Source organism: Paroedura picta, chromosome 1, assembly GCF_049243985.1.
Source record: "Paroedura picta isolate Pp20150507F chromosome 1, Ppicta_v3.0, whole genome shotgun sequence".
Taxonomy (NCBI): Eukaryota; Metazoa; Chordata; class Lepidosauria; order Squamata; family Gekkonidae; genus Paroedura; species Paroedura picta.
The window spans coordinates 172982829-172996885 of record NC_135369.1 but is presented as its reverse complement, the minus strand read 5'-3'; the positions used below and the strand labels follow the sequence as shown (position 1 = coordinate 172996885).

At 45.1% G+C, this 14057-nt stretch overlaps 1 protein-coding gene across 1 annotated transcript; it reads left to right on the top strand.

Annotated features, from left to right (window-relative positions):
- The first annotated feature begins 2545 nt into the window (after window positions 1-2545).
- Window positions 2546-13771, top strand: LOC143824478 (WD repeat and coiled-coil-containing protein-like). Its single transcript, XM_077311841.1, has 4 exons — window positions 2546-2796; window positions 5313-7226; window positions 8845-8962; window positions 12912-13771. Exons 2-4 carry the CDS (start codon window positions 5349-5351, stop codon window positions 13190-13192), a joined length of 2277 nt encoding a protein of 758 aa, XP_077167956.1. The 5' UTR covers window positions 2546-2796; window positions 5313-5348; the 3' UTR covers window positions 13193-13771.
- Window positions 13772-14057: the final 286 nt, after the last annotated feature.

Here is a 14057-nt window from a genome sequence, read left to right as displayed (position 1 = left end):
TTAGTTAAAGGAAAGGGGTGGAGTCAGCCGAGGGACCAGAATTTTGGCAATCATCAATCAAAGGCATGGTGGAACAGCTATATTTTACAGGCCCTGCAGGACTGGAACAACTCTCGCAAGGCCCAAATCTCAAGCCAGGAAGCATGTTTCAGCAGGCCAGAGCCAGGGTCAAAAGAGCCTTAGTCTGGGTTGATGATAGGCGCAGCCGCCTCAGGTCACAGACTACTACCAGATTCCCGTTTTGGAAATACAACTCCTTCCCGGGGCTATAATGAGAGAGGTGGTATTGCAAATACAACAGTCTGAGACAATTAAAAGCTTCAAAGAACTGGATACTGTGCTCCACTGACCACCAGCGCAGCTGGCAGAGCACTGGGTGGATGTGTGTATGACAAGGTATCTAACTTCTTATGCCATATGTGGCCAGTGGGATGTTTACTTGTATGTAAAAATGTATACCCACTATTGCAATAAAATTCTGAGGTGAAATTCTAGTGCCAGTTAGGTTCTCAGTAAGGTTGCCAACCTTATTACCACCAGGTAAGATTGTCACCTAGCCCAATTTCACCATTCAAGTCAGTTAATAATCCAAGTATACAGGGAAATGAGGGTCTTTTAAAACGAAGTATACTACATAATCCACAAATTACCTGTTAAGAAAGGCTGTGCATACATGCTTCACCCTACCATATATCTCTGGTAACAGAGTACAGTGTGCACTTGTAAGTCCACACTTGCTGAGTGGCCACTAAAGGGAAAGAGTGCCTACTTGCTTTCCATAGATGGAGGTCTAAAGGGGTGTTAGGTGGGAAGAATGCACACACTTAGGAGACTATGCTCAATTTCAGCTCTCCAGAAAATTCTTAATCTGTGTGATGGACATCTGTGTCACATTCTAAGGGATCACAAAAGAAAAGGAGACTAAGAATGCTAACCCTGTCAATTGCTTCTCCAGGAAAAAAATATGGCTGGGTTTTCTGCCTATGGCATCTTTCAACAGCTTATGAAAGCAAAGCAGAATGCAAGCAACAAGACTTGCATGAAAAGGAGCAAAGTAAAGAGGTTTGTGGGTTTTGTAAAGGTGCAACATAATCTTCCTAAACTATAGAGAGAAAAGCAAAGCTGATGGAATAAGCTCTTTCACTTGACATTTGGTTCTCATAGCCCACCACATTCCTTAAGTTTGTTATCCCTCAACAACTTTAAGGTTCTCTGTAAGACAGACAGGACTTCTTTTTAAAGTTCAGCAGAAAGCTTCATCTGCTTCATACTCTCACAGCTGCCTGAGGAAACAGCACAGAAATACAGCATGGCTCTGCCTGCGTTCAGATTCAAGGCTGGCATGACAAAGTCTAATTTATACCTGAGAAATGTAGCTTTCCCCCCTCCAATTCAGAATTTTGTAACATCTGCCTGACAAAGGGTTTCATAAAACGTGAAAGGTATTGCATACATTCTGGGTTTCACACAGGCCAATATGGATTTTTAGTAGGGATGCTAGTCCCCAGGTGGTACTGTTGTATGGTTTGATTATTAAACTGCATAGTTTTAAATTGTTGATTGCCCCAAGCCAACAGGGATGGGGCAGTATATAAATAACATATGTATTTATTATTATTTATCCCCTGGAATTATAGCTTCTCTCCAGGCGACAGAAATCCGTTCCCCTGAAGAAAATGGCTGCTTTGGAGGGTGGACTCTATAATCTTATACTCCACTTGAGGTAAGGTGACCAGATTTTAACATTGGCAAAGCGGGACACCATTGACCGGGGGGGGGGGTGTTCTTCATTAAAAATTTGGTCTCTATGGAGCAACAAAAAATTTCATAGAATGCAAAAATAGTATTGTAATATATATATATATTTACTTGCAACATAACTACAATTTGCCAGGTGCCCCCAGATGTCCCTCCAAAAGTGGGACAATCTGGTCACCTTGAGGTCTCTCCTCTCCCCAAATCCCACCCACTCTCAACGCCACCCCCAAAGTGTCAACCCAGAGCTAGCTACAACTTTTATTTATTTATTTATTTATTTATTTATCATACTTATATACCGCCCTCCCCGGAGGCTCAGGGCGGTTTACATCATAACAGAGAACAATACATAAAACAGTCTGTAACATGTATAACTGATAACTAATAATTGTAACCAAAATAACAGCACAATATAACGGTATAACAATATAGTACTACAAACAGGTCCAGGGCTTATTGATGGGATTCTGAGGGGGGTGGTTTATTTATTGAATTCTGAGGGGGGTTTTATAATCAACTGAAAGCCTGCAGGGAAGAAAGGAAGCTTAAAGGAGCCTCAACGACGGTCCAAAGCGCCTCATATCGACCACACTCAAGGCACATCCAACCTCCCCTCTCCACCCGCTCTTCTTAAACCCCCTCAGTCGCTCGCGCATGCGCAGAATAGCCATAGCAACTGCCCGATGGCATTATGGGAGATTCAAATGAGCGCGTGGGAGACTTTTTTTTTTTGCCGCAAGGGGCGTTTGTGAAATCATAGAGACCAATAGTTAGGTAGAGCGCCCATGACGAAAGACCATAGGGTGGGGAAAGCCACTGCGCGTGCCTTGACTCCGTCCCTTTCCGTCGTCTACCATCGACGACAGCGCTCGGAGAAAGGCCTCCGAGACGCAGCGCCCCCTGCGGCAGCCCGGAGCAGGGCATGGTGCCGGGGCATGTCCTTCGCCTCTTGCTCAAATCCACGGCAGGGATGGACTGAGCGCCAGAAGAGGCCGGCGTCGTGCTCCCCTGCGGCCCCATGATCGCCTTTCTGTTGAGGTAAAAAAGGCCTAAGTGGGTCGGGGTGGGAGAGCTTGAGGAAAACGCTGCGGGCGACGCAAAGCGGGGAAGGCGGGGTCGAAGCTCTGAGGAACTTGAAGGGGGAGGTGGCGGTTTAGTGGTCTATTTGGCGCGGCCGGCCCCCTGAGGAGCTGCGGCTGTGTCTAAAAAGTGGAAAGGGAGAGTGATATTTCCCCGCCCGAGTGACCGCCGTCACGTTTCTGCCTTGAAAACGCGAAATCGACGGGGTTCTCTCCACGGCCGAGGAATGAAGGCTGGAAGGGGGGAGTCCCAGGCCACGCCCCCCGTCCTCGAGAGAGGCGTGGCCGTTCCAAGCCGCCTCGCGGGGACCAAGGCGCATTGATGGTTCTGGAAAGGCAGAAAGACGTGGGTGGGATGCGGGGGCGGGGCCAAGTGGAACGGGGTGGAGCTCTGTATGTGAGGGCGGGGCGTTGGGAGTGTAGGTGAGGCATCCTCGAGGGTGGTCATATGACCCCTTGGGGAGCCTTGACGTTAGAGTCACCTGGTCCTCCCTGGACATTGGTGGGGTGTGTGAGGGGTAGAGTAGCTAGCTCCAGAGAGAAAATCCTGGAGATTTAGGGATGGAACCTGGGGAGGACAGGGACCTCAGTAGAGTGCAGAATTCAGTCTCCCAAACAGCCATTTAATCTGGGATAAGTGATTTCTGTCACCTGGAGAGCTGTTGTTATTCTGTGGGATTCTCCAGGTCCCACCTGGAGACTGGCATCCCTACCTGCCCCATCAGAAGGGGGCTACAAGCTGAAAACTGTGAGAAGGAGAGACCCAAGTGATGATTCCCACCACTCTGCCAGGGAGGCAGAACTAAAATTAGTCCTCTTCCTGTATCCTTGGTGGGTGTCACCCATCCTTCAGTTCTGCTACCCAAGAACTACAATATGATCTATATAATAATTCTAATAAACTAGTAAAAGGAGGTAAGTTGCACAGCAATCAACACTTAACAGGTAACACCTGTCAACAGGAGTCATATGAAAAAACCGGAAGAAATAAGATAAAATATAGCATAGCAAAATATATGTATACCAATAGTATGCAGAGACTAAATAAATAAAGCAATGACGGTATACTGAGAGGGACAAGGAGCCTTTCTGTCCTCAGAGGAGGACACTTTTGGGTGTGTCATTAATGGCTGTTCTCCCTCTGAGTCAGGAACACACCTTCATTGGGACCTACCAGAGCTGCTGTAAAGCAAGCTAGACTTGCCAACCTCAAGCTGGGGCCTGAATCCCCTGAAACTATAATATCTGCAGATCACTTGGGGCCTTTCCAGGTTCCTCCACCACCATCCCTTTTTCTTGGCTGGGTATATGTTCCTAGCCAATAGCCATCTATAAGCTAGATGGAAGATGGATGAAGTGGACATTTTAACTGTACGGTCTTTAAAATTTTAATTATGAATGTTTTAATTATGTTCTAAACCACATCAAGCCTGCTCGTGGAGAGGGGCTGCCTATAAATATGATGATGATGATACAAAATGACTGCTTTGGACAGTGGGCTCTATGCCATTATTCCCAGTTTAAGTTCGTCCTCAAACCCACCACCTCCAAGTTCCACCCCCTGAGTTTCTAATCCTGGGTTGACAACCCGGTGACTGGTGCAGTGGCCCACGAGTGTGTTTCTGCTGACTCTCCATTGGGCCATACATAAGAATTCCCCGAAATGGGCTTCTGCCAGTGTTTATAGTGGGTCCTACTGTCACAGATTTCCCCACCTGCATCTTTCCGTACCACACCTTTGCAAGCCCATTTGTGGAATCCACCTCTTACATTTATAGTAGTATCCTTAAAACATCTGAGGCATGTTTTCGATGGAGTATCCAGTGAGGCTCTTAATTTTGTCCAAAATCTTTTGAGGCGGAAAAGGGAGAGAGGTGTAATTATACAGAGGCATGACAAGGAGCAACTCATGGAGGTAACATTTAGATTCCCCACCCCAAGAAAATTAGCCCTTCAAATCTTACTTGTAAAAGTTAATGATTGTGCCTCTCTTCCATTGTAATGCAGTAACAAGCAAGTTAAAAATGCAGAAGCTATTACAAAATCCAATTATGAAAACCATAAAATATTTCTAGAAATATGGGTCATGGGTGAGAGAATATGGAACCTGATTTTTACTCTTTCTTAAAAAAAAAATCTAAAGGGCTTCTGACACAGAGGTGGGCAACAGTAAACGACCTCCGAACATCTTTTGCCTTGAAAACCCTCTAATCCGGAGAACCGGATTTGATCCCCCTGTTCTCCACACGCAGCCAGCTGGGGGGACGTTGGGTCTGTTGCAGTTCTTTCAGAGCTCTCAGCCTCACCTACCTCGCAGGGTGTCTGTTGAGGAGAGAGGTAGGTGATTGTAATCTGCTTTGAGACTCCTTTGAATAATAAAAAGTATAGTACAAAAAAACCCCAGCTCTCTTCAGCTATAACTTGATAAGAACAACAACAAATGCAGAATAATGAATTTTGATGGGTTTTTTTCAGATGTCTTCCACCTGAATTTAAGAAACAAAACACAAAATGGAGCTGGGGAAAGGGAAGCTTCTGAGGACCGGCCTCAATGCCTTATACCAGGCCATACATCCTGTGCACGGCATTGCTTGGACCGATGGCAAGCAAGTGATCCTGACGTCATTCTACCTACATAACGGGGAACCTAAATTTGGTAGCTCCAATGTGGTGGGTCAGTTTGAACACGTTCATGGGCTGTACTGGGGTCCATCGTGCATGGAGGACGTCCCTGCCCTTCTTGCCATTCAGCATAAAAAACACATCACCATGTGGCAACTCTGTTACAGCGCTTCTGAAAGAAATAAGCTTATGGTTTATCAGATCAGCGAAATCGGCGAGGCCTTTCCTATCCTCCCCCAGGGCTGCATATGGCATCCTCAAAAAGAAATCTTGGCTGTGCTGACCACTCGGGATGCTTCCATCCTGCACACAGTTCGCCTCAACAACTCCAGGATAAAGGCAGACATCAAAGGCACGGGGCTGGTCCATTGTGCCTGCTGGACTGAAGAAGGCAACCGCTTGGTGATTGGGATAGGCAGTGCCCTCCATTCCTATATTTGGAATGACGATCAGAAAACTCTGAACCCATGCTCTTTCTGCCCGATATTTGACGTAGGAGGCTACATCTGCGCAGTTGAAGCCACTTTGAGTTGCCAGGTGGCCGTCACTACCGAACTTCCGCTAGATAAGATCTGTAGCTTGAACGCAGGGACAGCATTTGAAATCCCGTCCGATGCTGTGTCAAACTCTGTTCCTTCACAAACCACGTCACTGAGCTGCGAAGAGGAGTTCTCTGCGGAAGTTGGGAAGAAGATCCCAGACCAAGAGCAGCCTTTACCTGTCCGAACTGTTGCATCTTCGCCCGTAGATCTGACCCATATTCTTCCGAGCAAACCCCGATCGGACAACACTCCTCTAATCCATTTAAGAGCAAAGGACTACCTAACAGGAAGTGGCCAAGATGCTTCACACCTGATATTAGTGACTTTTGAAAAAAAGGTGACTGCTACCCGAAGAGTCAGCATCCCGGGCATTCTGGTCCCAGACATCATGACTTTTGACCCCAAAAATCAGACTGTGGCCGTAGCGTCCAACACCTGTAATATAATTTTGGTGTATTCGTTGACGTCCTCCCACTTACCTAACACGCAACAGATTCATCTTGAGAAAAGCGAGAGGCCAAAGGGATTGTGTTTCCTCACTGATAAGCTATTATTGATACTGGTCGGGAAGCAGAAATTAACGGATCCTGCTTTTCTTCCATCCTCGCGGTCAGACAAGTACCTCCTTCGTTTGATGTTCAAAGAAGTTGTATGCAAAGAGAGTTCTTCTGCACTTTCTGGCTCTGCTCCGGCTGGTTCCGTAAGCCTGGCTGGGAAAAGAGAGGGCCTTGACACTCACTCTGACGTTCACCCTCTGAGTGACGGATTGCTCCTCCCAGGCTGCACGCTAATTCCCTCTCCTAGGCATAAAAAAAAACTAATTGAAGAAATTAAGAGCCCTGCTAACGAGCCGAACCTGTTGATGACTGCGGTTGACTTGAAGGAAAAGAATGTCTCCAAGGATTTCCCCCAGATTCTGGAAACTTTGGACACTGAACCGACAAATCGTTCGCTGGTTCTTCAAGGGCTTCAGATGCCTTCAGAAGCTTCTCCAACCCAGCGAGTGCAGAGATCTCCTGAAATTTCAAATCCCTCCAACGTTAATGTCTTGCGAAGTGAGAAAGAAGCCGGTTATTTCCCTAAGAATCTTGAAAGGTTGTGTAGCAGCTTTGCAGAGTTGCAGCATCAACTTTTTGAACTAACTGAGCTTCTGAAATCTGGGAAGAAACCTCTGCCGGGATACCCATCTTCTCGAGAACCCTCTTTTGTGAATATCACTTGCCAGGTAATTTTTTTTTTAACAAAGGTGTCTTCAGTTACATCCTTTATAATCATAGCTATAAGTGCTTCATTTCTTCAGAGGGAGGTTTATTTTCCTGCTGCAGAGGAAAATAATAAAAACTCTTTAAATTTGGTTGCATAAGCCTTGGGGACAAAGAAGAAGAAGAAGAGTTGGTTCTTATATGCCACTTTTCCCTACCTGAAGGAGGCTCAAAGCGGCTTACAGTTGCCTTCCCTTTCCTCTCCCCACAACAGACAACCTGTGGGGTGGGTGAGGCTGAGAGAGCCCTGATATCACTGCTCGGTCAGAACAACTTTATCAGTGCTGTGGTGAGCCCAGGGTCATCCAGCTGGCTGCATGTGGGGAAGCGCAGAATTGAACCCGGCATGCCAGATTAGAAGTCCGCACTCCTTACTACACCAAACTGGCTCTCAGCATGAAGTGCATTCTGGGAATTTCCCACTGGGGATGAACCGTAAGAAGAGTCTTGCTGAATCAGACCAGTGGTCCATCTAGTCTAGCAACCATAGTGGTCATCTGATTGTCCCAGAGGACAAAACAGCATAGAGGCCAAGGCCTTACCTATTACCACCTGCTAAATCTGGTATTCAGAGATATACTGCTTCAGGATGTGGATCTTCCTTTTAGTTACCTTGCTTGCCTCGGGTAAAATGTGAAGGTTCCTTTTCGTAACTATGGCTAGTAGCCACCAGTGCACCTCTCCTCCATGAATCTACCTTAACCTTCTTTCAAAGCCATCTGTGCCTTTCCAAACCCCCTTCCAAGAAGGCTAGATACATGTCAGTCTCCATGTGCCATTAGCAAAGTTTGAACTTCCCACATCAATTGTTTAGTACAGTGGTTCTCAATTTGGGGGTCGGGACTCCTTTGGGGGTCGAATGACCCTTTCACAGGGGTCGCGGCAGGGCAAGCAGCTTGCCCGGGGGGGTGTCACCATCCACACAACAGCCTTGTGGGGTAGATCGAGATAGAGAGTCCGTCTCTCTGGAGAAGCAGAAAGGAGCAAGATCAGCATGGTGGGACAAGAGGCAGAACTGAACTGAGAAACCCTGGAGAAAAAACATTTCTATACAATCATGAACAATGGATCTTCACGCCATTGGTCAGTTTCAGTTTAATTTCTGTGAAAGAACACTTGCCTAATTTTATGGTTGGGGGTTACCTCAACATGAGGAACTGTATTAAAGGGTCATCATTAGGAAGGTTGAGAACCACTGGTTTAGTAGATGATGCAGATGTAGATCTAGTTCCACAAGGATCTCCATTGATACTACTGTCGGCCAGCCCTGGTCAGTACTTGGATGGGAGATTAACAAGGAAGTCCCAGGTTGGTATGCAGAGACAGGCACTAACAAACCACCTCTGAATGTCTCTTGCTTTGAAAACACTACAGAGTCGCCATAAGTAGGTTGTGGCTTGACAGGGGGGCAGGAATATATATAGAGAGGGGAATTTTAACTGTGCACATCTGCTATCCTGTAAGATAATTAACATGCAGATCAGCCTTGCTGAATCTGGATGCACCAGAACGGATTGAAGTAATTGAAGAAGTACAACTAATTAACACACTAGCCCTGAAACATTTATCCTTTATTTGCAGAAGGATTCTGCAGGAACTGTGACACTTGAAAAGCGAGCTGTTATCCTCTGTGATGGCAAACTTCGTCTAAATATAGTTCAGCAGATTTTCAACCTGTGTCTTGTTGAAATGCAGCATGGTAAGTAAGTGCCTGGAATCACGGAAGTGGCATTTAAAATACTGGATTAGACAGAAAGGAAGGTAGTGAGTCCTTGCATGTGTGCGTGTGTGTGTATAATTTTGTGTTTCACAATTGATCTGTTTCCAAATTCAGCTATTTCTTTTTATACACTTGCTTAAGATGAGAGTGAAGGAGCCAAAAATCCATGCTTAGTTTTAGCTGGATCTGTACTTCCCAGAAGAATATAGCATACTGGGGTTGTTAGATTTCAGTTTGGTGTTTCAGTGGATTCTGAGGGCTCTTTAACGTTTAATGGCCCTTTAACGTTTAAAGGGCCATTGCTCTGGACCAGCTGTCAACACTGAAGGGCTTCCTGACCTGATTCCCCATGTTTCCAGTATTTATTGGGAGAACTCTATTGGGCTATATCAGGGGAAAAAAACCTTCATAGTTTTAGATATTGCTGATCTGACATGTTACAGGAAATACTGGTTGTTGTATTGTGTTGGCAGTATCCAGTTGTGCACCCTTAGAATTAGCCAACTCATTATATATTTATTTTCACAACTCAAGTTCCCATTAATCATTACAGTGACCTGAAAAGGAGTATTGATGTGTCTTCGGAATGGCTGTTGTCTTCTGAGCCATTTTTGCAACATAGCTATTAGATTTACTTTTATTGTTTTCCAGGAATACTTCAGGATTTGATCTGTTTTTCCCCCTTCCCATTAGACATGCTTTACACATCAATACTCCTTTTCAGGTCACTGTCATGATTAATGGGAATTTGGGTTGTGAAAATATTGAGTATACTAATTCTAAGGTGTACAACAGGAAAGAGGTGTGTGTTTGTGTTGGCGGGGGCACTAGGGATATTGCCTGGGATCCAAGGGAGCAGCTATCTGGCAGATATTACAGCATTAGAAATAATTACACATACATAAACAGATTAACACTGGTCCTCAAGAATTTGTCTCCAGTTTCCAGGCATGTCCACAAATGCGCTAAACAGTACATTTTAATGAATTAGTTGGGGAAAACATTATAGACCCTTTTGCTGTTGGATTCAAGGCTGTAGCCATATCCTTGATTTAGATGCATTGAGGTTCAAATGACACGAGTGATACATTAGTGCACATGGGGGGCCAGACTCAAGTTATTACAGCTATTTTGAAAGTAGATGAAATCTCAAGGCATGAATGAGATCTCTTAACACTAAGGTTACCAGGGTCTCCCTGGTCTTGGTTGAGCAGGGGCTTGGGTTGCCAGCTCCACATGTCAGCCAGCCCTCAAAATAAGAAATGACAAAACTGATCTTAAAAAATCCCTCTCTTTTGTTCCACGTAATCATTCCACGTACTTGTTCATGAAGTCGGGATCCTAATTTGGTTTTTGCTTTCATGGGTATGGAAGTAACTGCGTTAGCGTGTGTGTCGTTCGAGGTTAATTGACGCAAAGGGGATTATCTTGTTATGTGGCACGGATAAATAATAGCATGCAGCCTTCCCAATTGACTTAAAGGAAAAGCAGATCTCCCGCTAAGGTTTCCAGCCACAGGATAAGCTTCATCAGAGGTAGGTGTTGAGGAAGTGTGTGTCTTCCAATACACATCTACGGTTCTTGTGATTAGAGTAGGTGGTATTTTCACATTGTAAGAGCAGCCCATGGTACGCACAGGGTAGAAGCAACGTTTCCCCAATTCAGCCGCTTCCACTGCTTGGAACTGCATGCGTCTTTTGTTGCTTGTCATCTCGCACAAGGGCCTTAAATGACTTTCAGGCAGGCTGTGATTATTGATGCGACAGGCAGCTGCCGAATTATTCCTCCTTTTTAAATTAAAGAGGCTTATCACTTGGAAGTGCGACTTGGGTCAGTCTTGCGTGTATGAATTTATTGTGGACAGCGCGTTAGATTCACAGCCTTGCAGTCCAGGGCCCATATTTAGAAAGCCCTGCACGGTCCTGCCCTCAGCTCGAGTGCACAGAAAGCATTAAGCAGGAAGATTAACGGTTCACATGACCGTAAGCTGCAATCTTCTCCTGCCGCCCCTTCCAACATAGCGTTACATAACCGGCAAACGGAGCCGCTCGCAGGAACTGCTGCAGTTGCTGAAATTACTTGCAATGCGCAGCAGCTCCCTCATTGCCGTAAAATCGGAGAAGTCCTGCCTAACGGCAGACGGCTGCCTACCCTTGTGATCCAGTTTGGAAGCATGTGTGTCTTTTGAAGAGCTCACAGGACCACTGCGGGAATCTCATTCTAGCCAGCCGAATCAGACATTTGGGTCTGTCCATTGTATCCCCGTTACAAACAGGAGCAGGTCTCCACTAAAACTTGGTTAATAGGAGCAGATTGGAGGAAGCTGTTTAGACCTGTTACTGGCACAGAATGACAGCTGCTTTTCTTGCAAGGCATGGTCAGTACAAATGAGAAAGGGCTGTTGGAAAAAGGAAAGGAAGCAAAGTGTTGGAAAGGCTTTCAGCTGGGGAATGGACCCAAAGCCCTCTTCTGATGTTTGCAAAGGGGCAAAATTGCTTTCAATTACCTTAGGGAGCTATCACTGTTGGCTGTGACAGCAGCTACTGCACCAATCCCCACTCTTACTTAAGAGCCAGTCTGGTGTAGTGGTTAGGAGTGCGGACTTCTAATCTGGCATGCCAGGTTCGATTCTGCACTCACCCACATGCAGCCAGCTGGGTGACCTTGGGCTTGCCACAGCACTGATAAAACTGTTCTGACTGAGCAGTGATATCAGGGCTCTCTCAGCCTCACCCACCCCACAGGGTGTCTGTTGTGGGGGAAGGGAAGGGAAGGTGACCGTAAGGCGCTTTGAGCCTCCTTTGGGTAGAGAAAAGCGGCATATAAGAACCAACTCTTCTTCTTAAGATGAATTTGAGTGCCAAGCAATCAATACACTCCACAGCAGAAGGAAAAGGCTAAGGAATGCAGAGATACAATAAGCACATTTGTTGTCCAGAAACACACAAGTTTGCAACATTGTGGGATTCAAAAGTCGGGACTCAATTCCTAAGGCATCAACAAAACCCAGTGCTTGCTGCACAGCAATGGGCTGCAGTTGAACAAGATGAAGGAATTGGTTGATGAAGGAATCTCCCTATACCAGCAGCCCCCCTTTAATGGGTTCTGTTCTAACTGTTTTCTTCGTCTTGGGGCACGCTTCGTCTTCATCATGCCTTTGGAAAGAAATGTTCTTTTTGTTGTATTCATAAAGTTAAACACTATTCAGCATATTTAACTTGAGGCGTCGACGAAGAATGTAGAAGCCCTAGATTTGTCTGTGGGTGAATTAATTTTGTTCATTGTGATGGGCCCAAGGCACCCTGCTTTCTGATGTACCAATTTCCCCCCAAATTTGTCTCTTTGGTTTTCAAACATTAGCTTAAACAATAATTCAGGAAATGTAGATGTCCGAGAGGAACATTTTCGTGGATTTTTCATAAACTGTGTTCTACGGAATGGAGTGGCTGGATACAAACCTGTGTTTTGGCCAAGTAGCAGTTGCATCCTTCCCCTTCCCTTTGCTGGCCACACTAAATCTCCATTGGTAAGCAGACCTCTTCTTTTGGCAGCAGGATCAAAATGGTTGCCAGTCGTTGATTAATCTTGCCTTGAGTACTTCCAGCTAAAAACGTCTTGAGTTTAATTTTGGAGCAAGTCTACTAAAGTTGTGACTGTTAGTTGAAGTCATAACAAAATGTTTATTTTTTGAAACGGTGTTCTTTACAGTCAGTATCAATCAAAATGAGCTGGGCAAACAAGTATACTTTTCAGTGCCAGGTGTACCATATCAAGCTGTTCACATTATGTAGAATGCAACTTGATGGAGGTTGTGAAGCTGGAACGGCCGCCTTACACCTGATGCCAAGAATGGGAAAAGTATCAGATTCACAATCTTCATGTTAACTGGGGAGGGGGAAAAATCACCTATATGTAATTTCTTTCTCAGATTTATCCTGGATCGTTCTCACTGCAGACAGCGAGGGCTTTATTCCGTTGACGTTCAGCACGCTGCAGGAGATGGTCATCAGAGATGCTTGTGCCAACCCTCACGAAGATAGCGTGAATTCTTCCAAAACCCTGGACATTGTCAACTCTGCCGGTGGCTATAGAAATCTTTCTTCCCAGAGTGTGGATCACTCCACCAGTTCTTTGGAAGTCCTGAGAGAACATTCTTCCAGGAGTCTAGGGACCAGCAGTTCCTCTGACCAAACCAGCCCTAATTCGTAACTTGAACTAACACTGTTTACATTCAGGACAATTTGTTAGCTGTCAAGCCTTGCAGCTGTGCATAATTAAAACTGGGTGAGTTGTGCTTTTACAAGTGTATGACATTTGACCGTTCTCTAGATCTTCCATAGACTGTTTTGCAACTTAGTACAAACTAGAAGTTGTGTTATTTAAAATATTTATAAGCCTGCCTTTCTCCTGAGCATCTCAGCTGGCAAAAGATTTACAATATCACTCCTACCCCATGTTTGTACACCAGGTTTGCATGTTTCCTGCTCTGCTGAGGGGGAAAAAGCTTCTGATTTGTTAAAACTTGTTTCAAACAAATGTTTGTTTCCAGATTACAAATAGAACATTACTAGAAATGTTTTTTTTTCTACGAATGAAGAAATGTAAATGTCATTGCCAAAATTATAAGGTCTCTACGGGAGTTTGCCCTTAGAATTTAACTCAGGAGATGTCTCGGTGGAGACCACACTGAAAATAATGTATGAATGTAGCTTTCAGCTAGTATGAGAATTCGGGCGTATTTATTATCGTATCACAATAAACCTTGCAGCTGAAGGTTCTGCATCGTTATACTAATGTAACTTTTATTTATTAAAATAATTTATATTCCTCCTTTCCTTGTGGCTTAAGGCAACTTACAAGTCAAAAAAGCATTAGTATAAAACCAGCAGAAGAAAACCCCAAATTAACCCCACCCACCAAGTCCATATATTAAAAGTCTTGTGGATTAAAATGGGTTTGCGGCATATTCTGAAGTTTTCTAACTATGGCGCCCCCTTCTTCTCAGGCAACCCGTTTCACAAAATAGAAGGTGTAAAGCAAAAGGCATGGGCCGGTTGGCCACCTCTGTCTTTTA

Excerpts from the sequence above, each read along its gene's own strand:
- LOC143824478 (XM_077311841.1), top strand. The coding sequence starts at position 5,349 with ATGGAGCTGGGGAAAGGGAAGCTTCTGAGGACCGGCCTCAATGCCTTA. Across the intron at positions 7,227-8,844 it reads TTGTGAATATCACTTGCCAG|AAGGATTCTGCAGGAACTGT; the intron begins GTAATTTTTTTT and ends CTTTATTTGCAG. Across the intron at positions 8,963-12,911 it reads TCTTGTTGAAATGCAGCATG|ATTTATCCTGGATCGTTCTC; the intron begins GTAAGTAAGTGC and ends TTTCTTTCTCAG.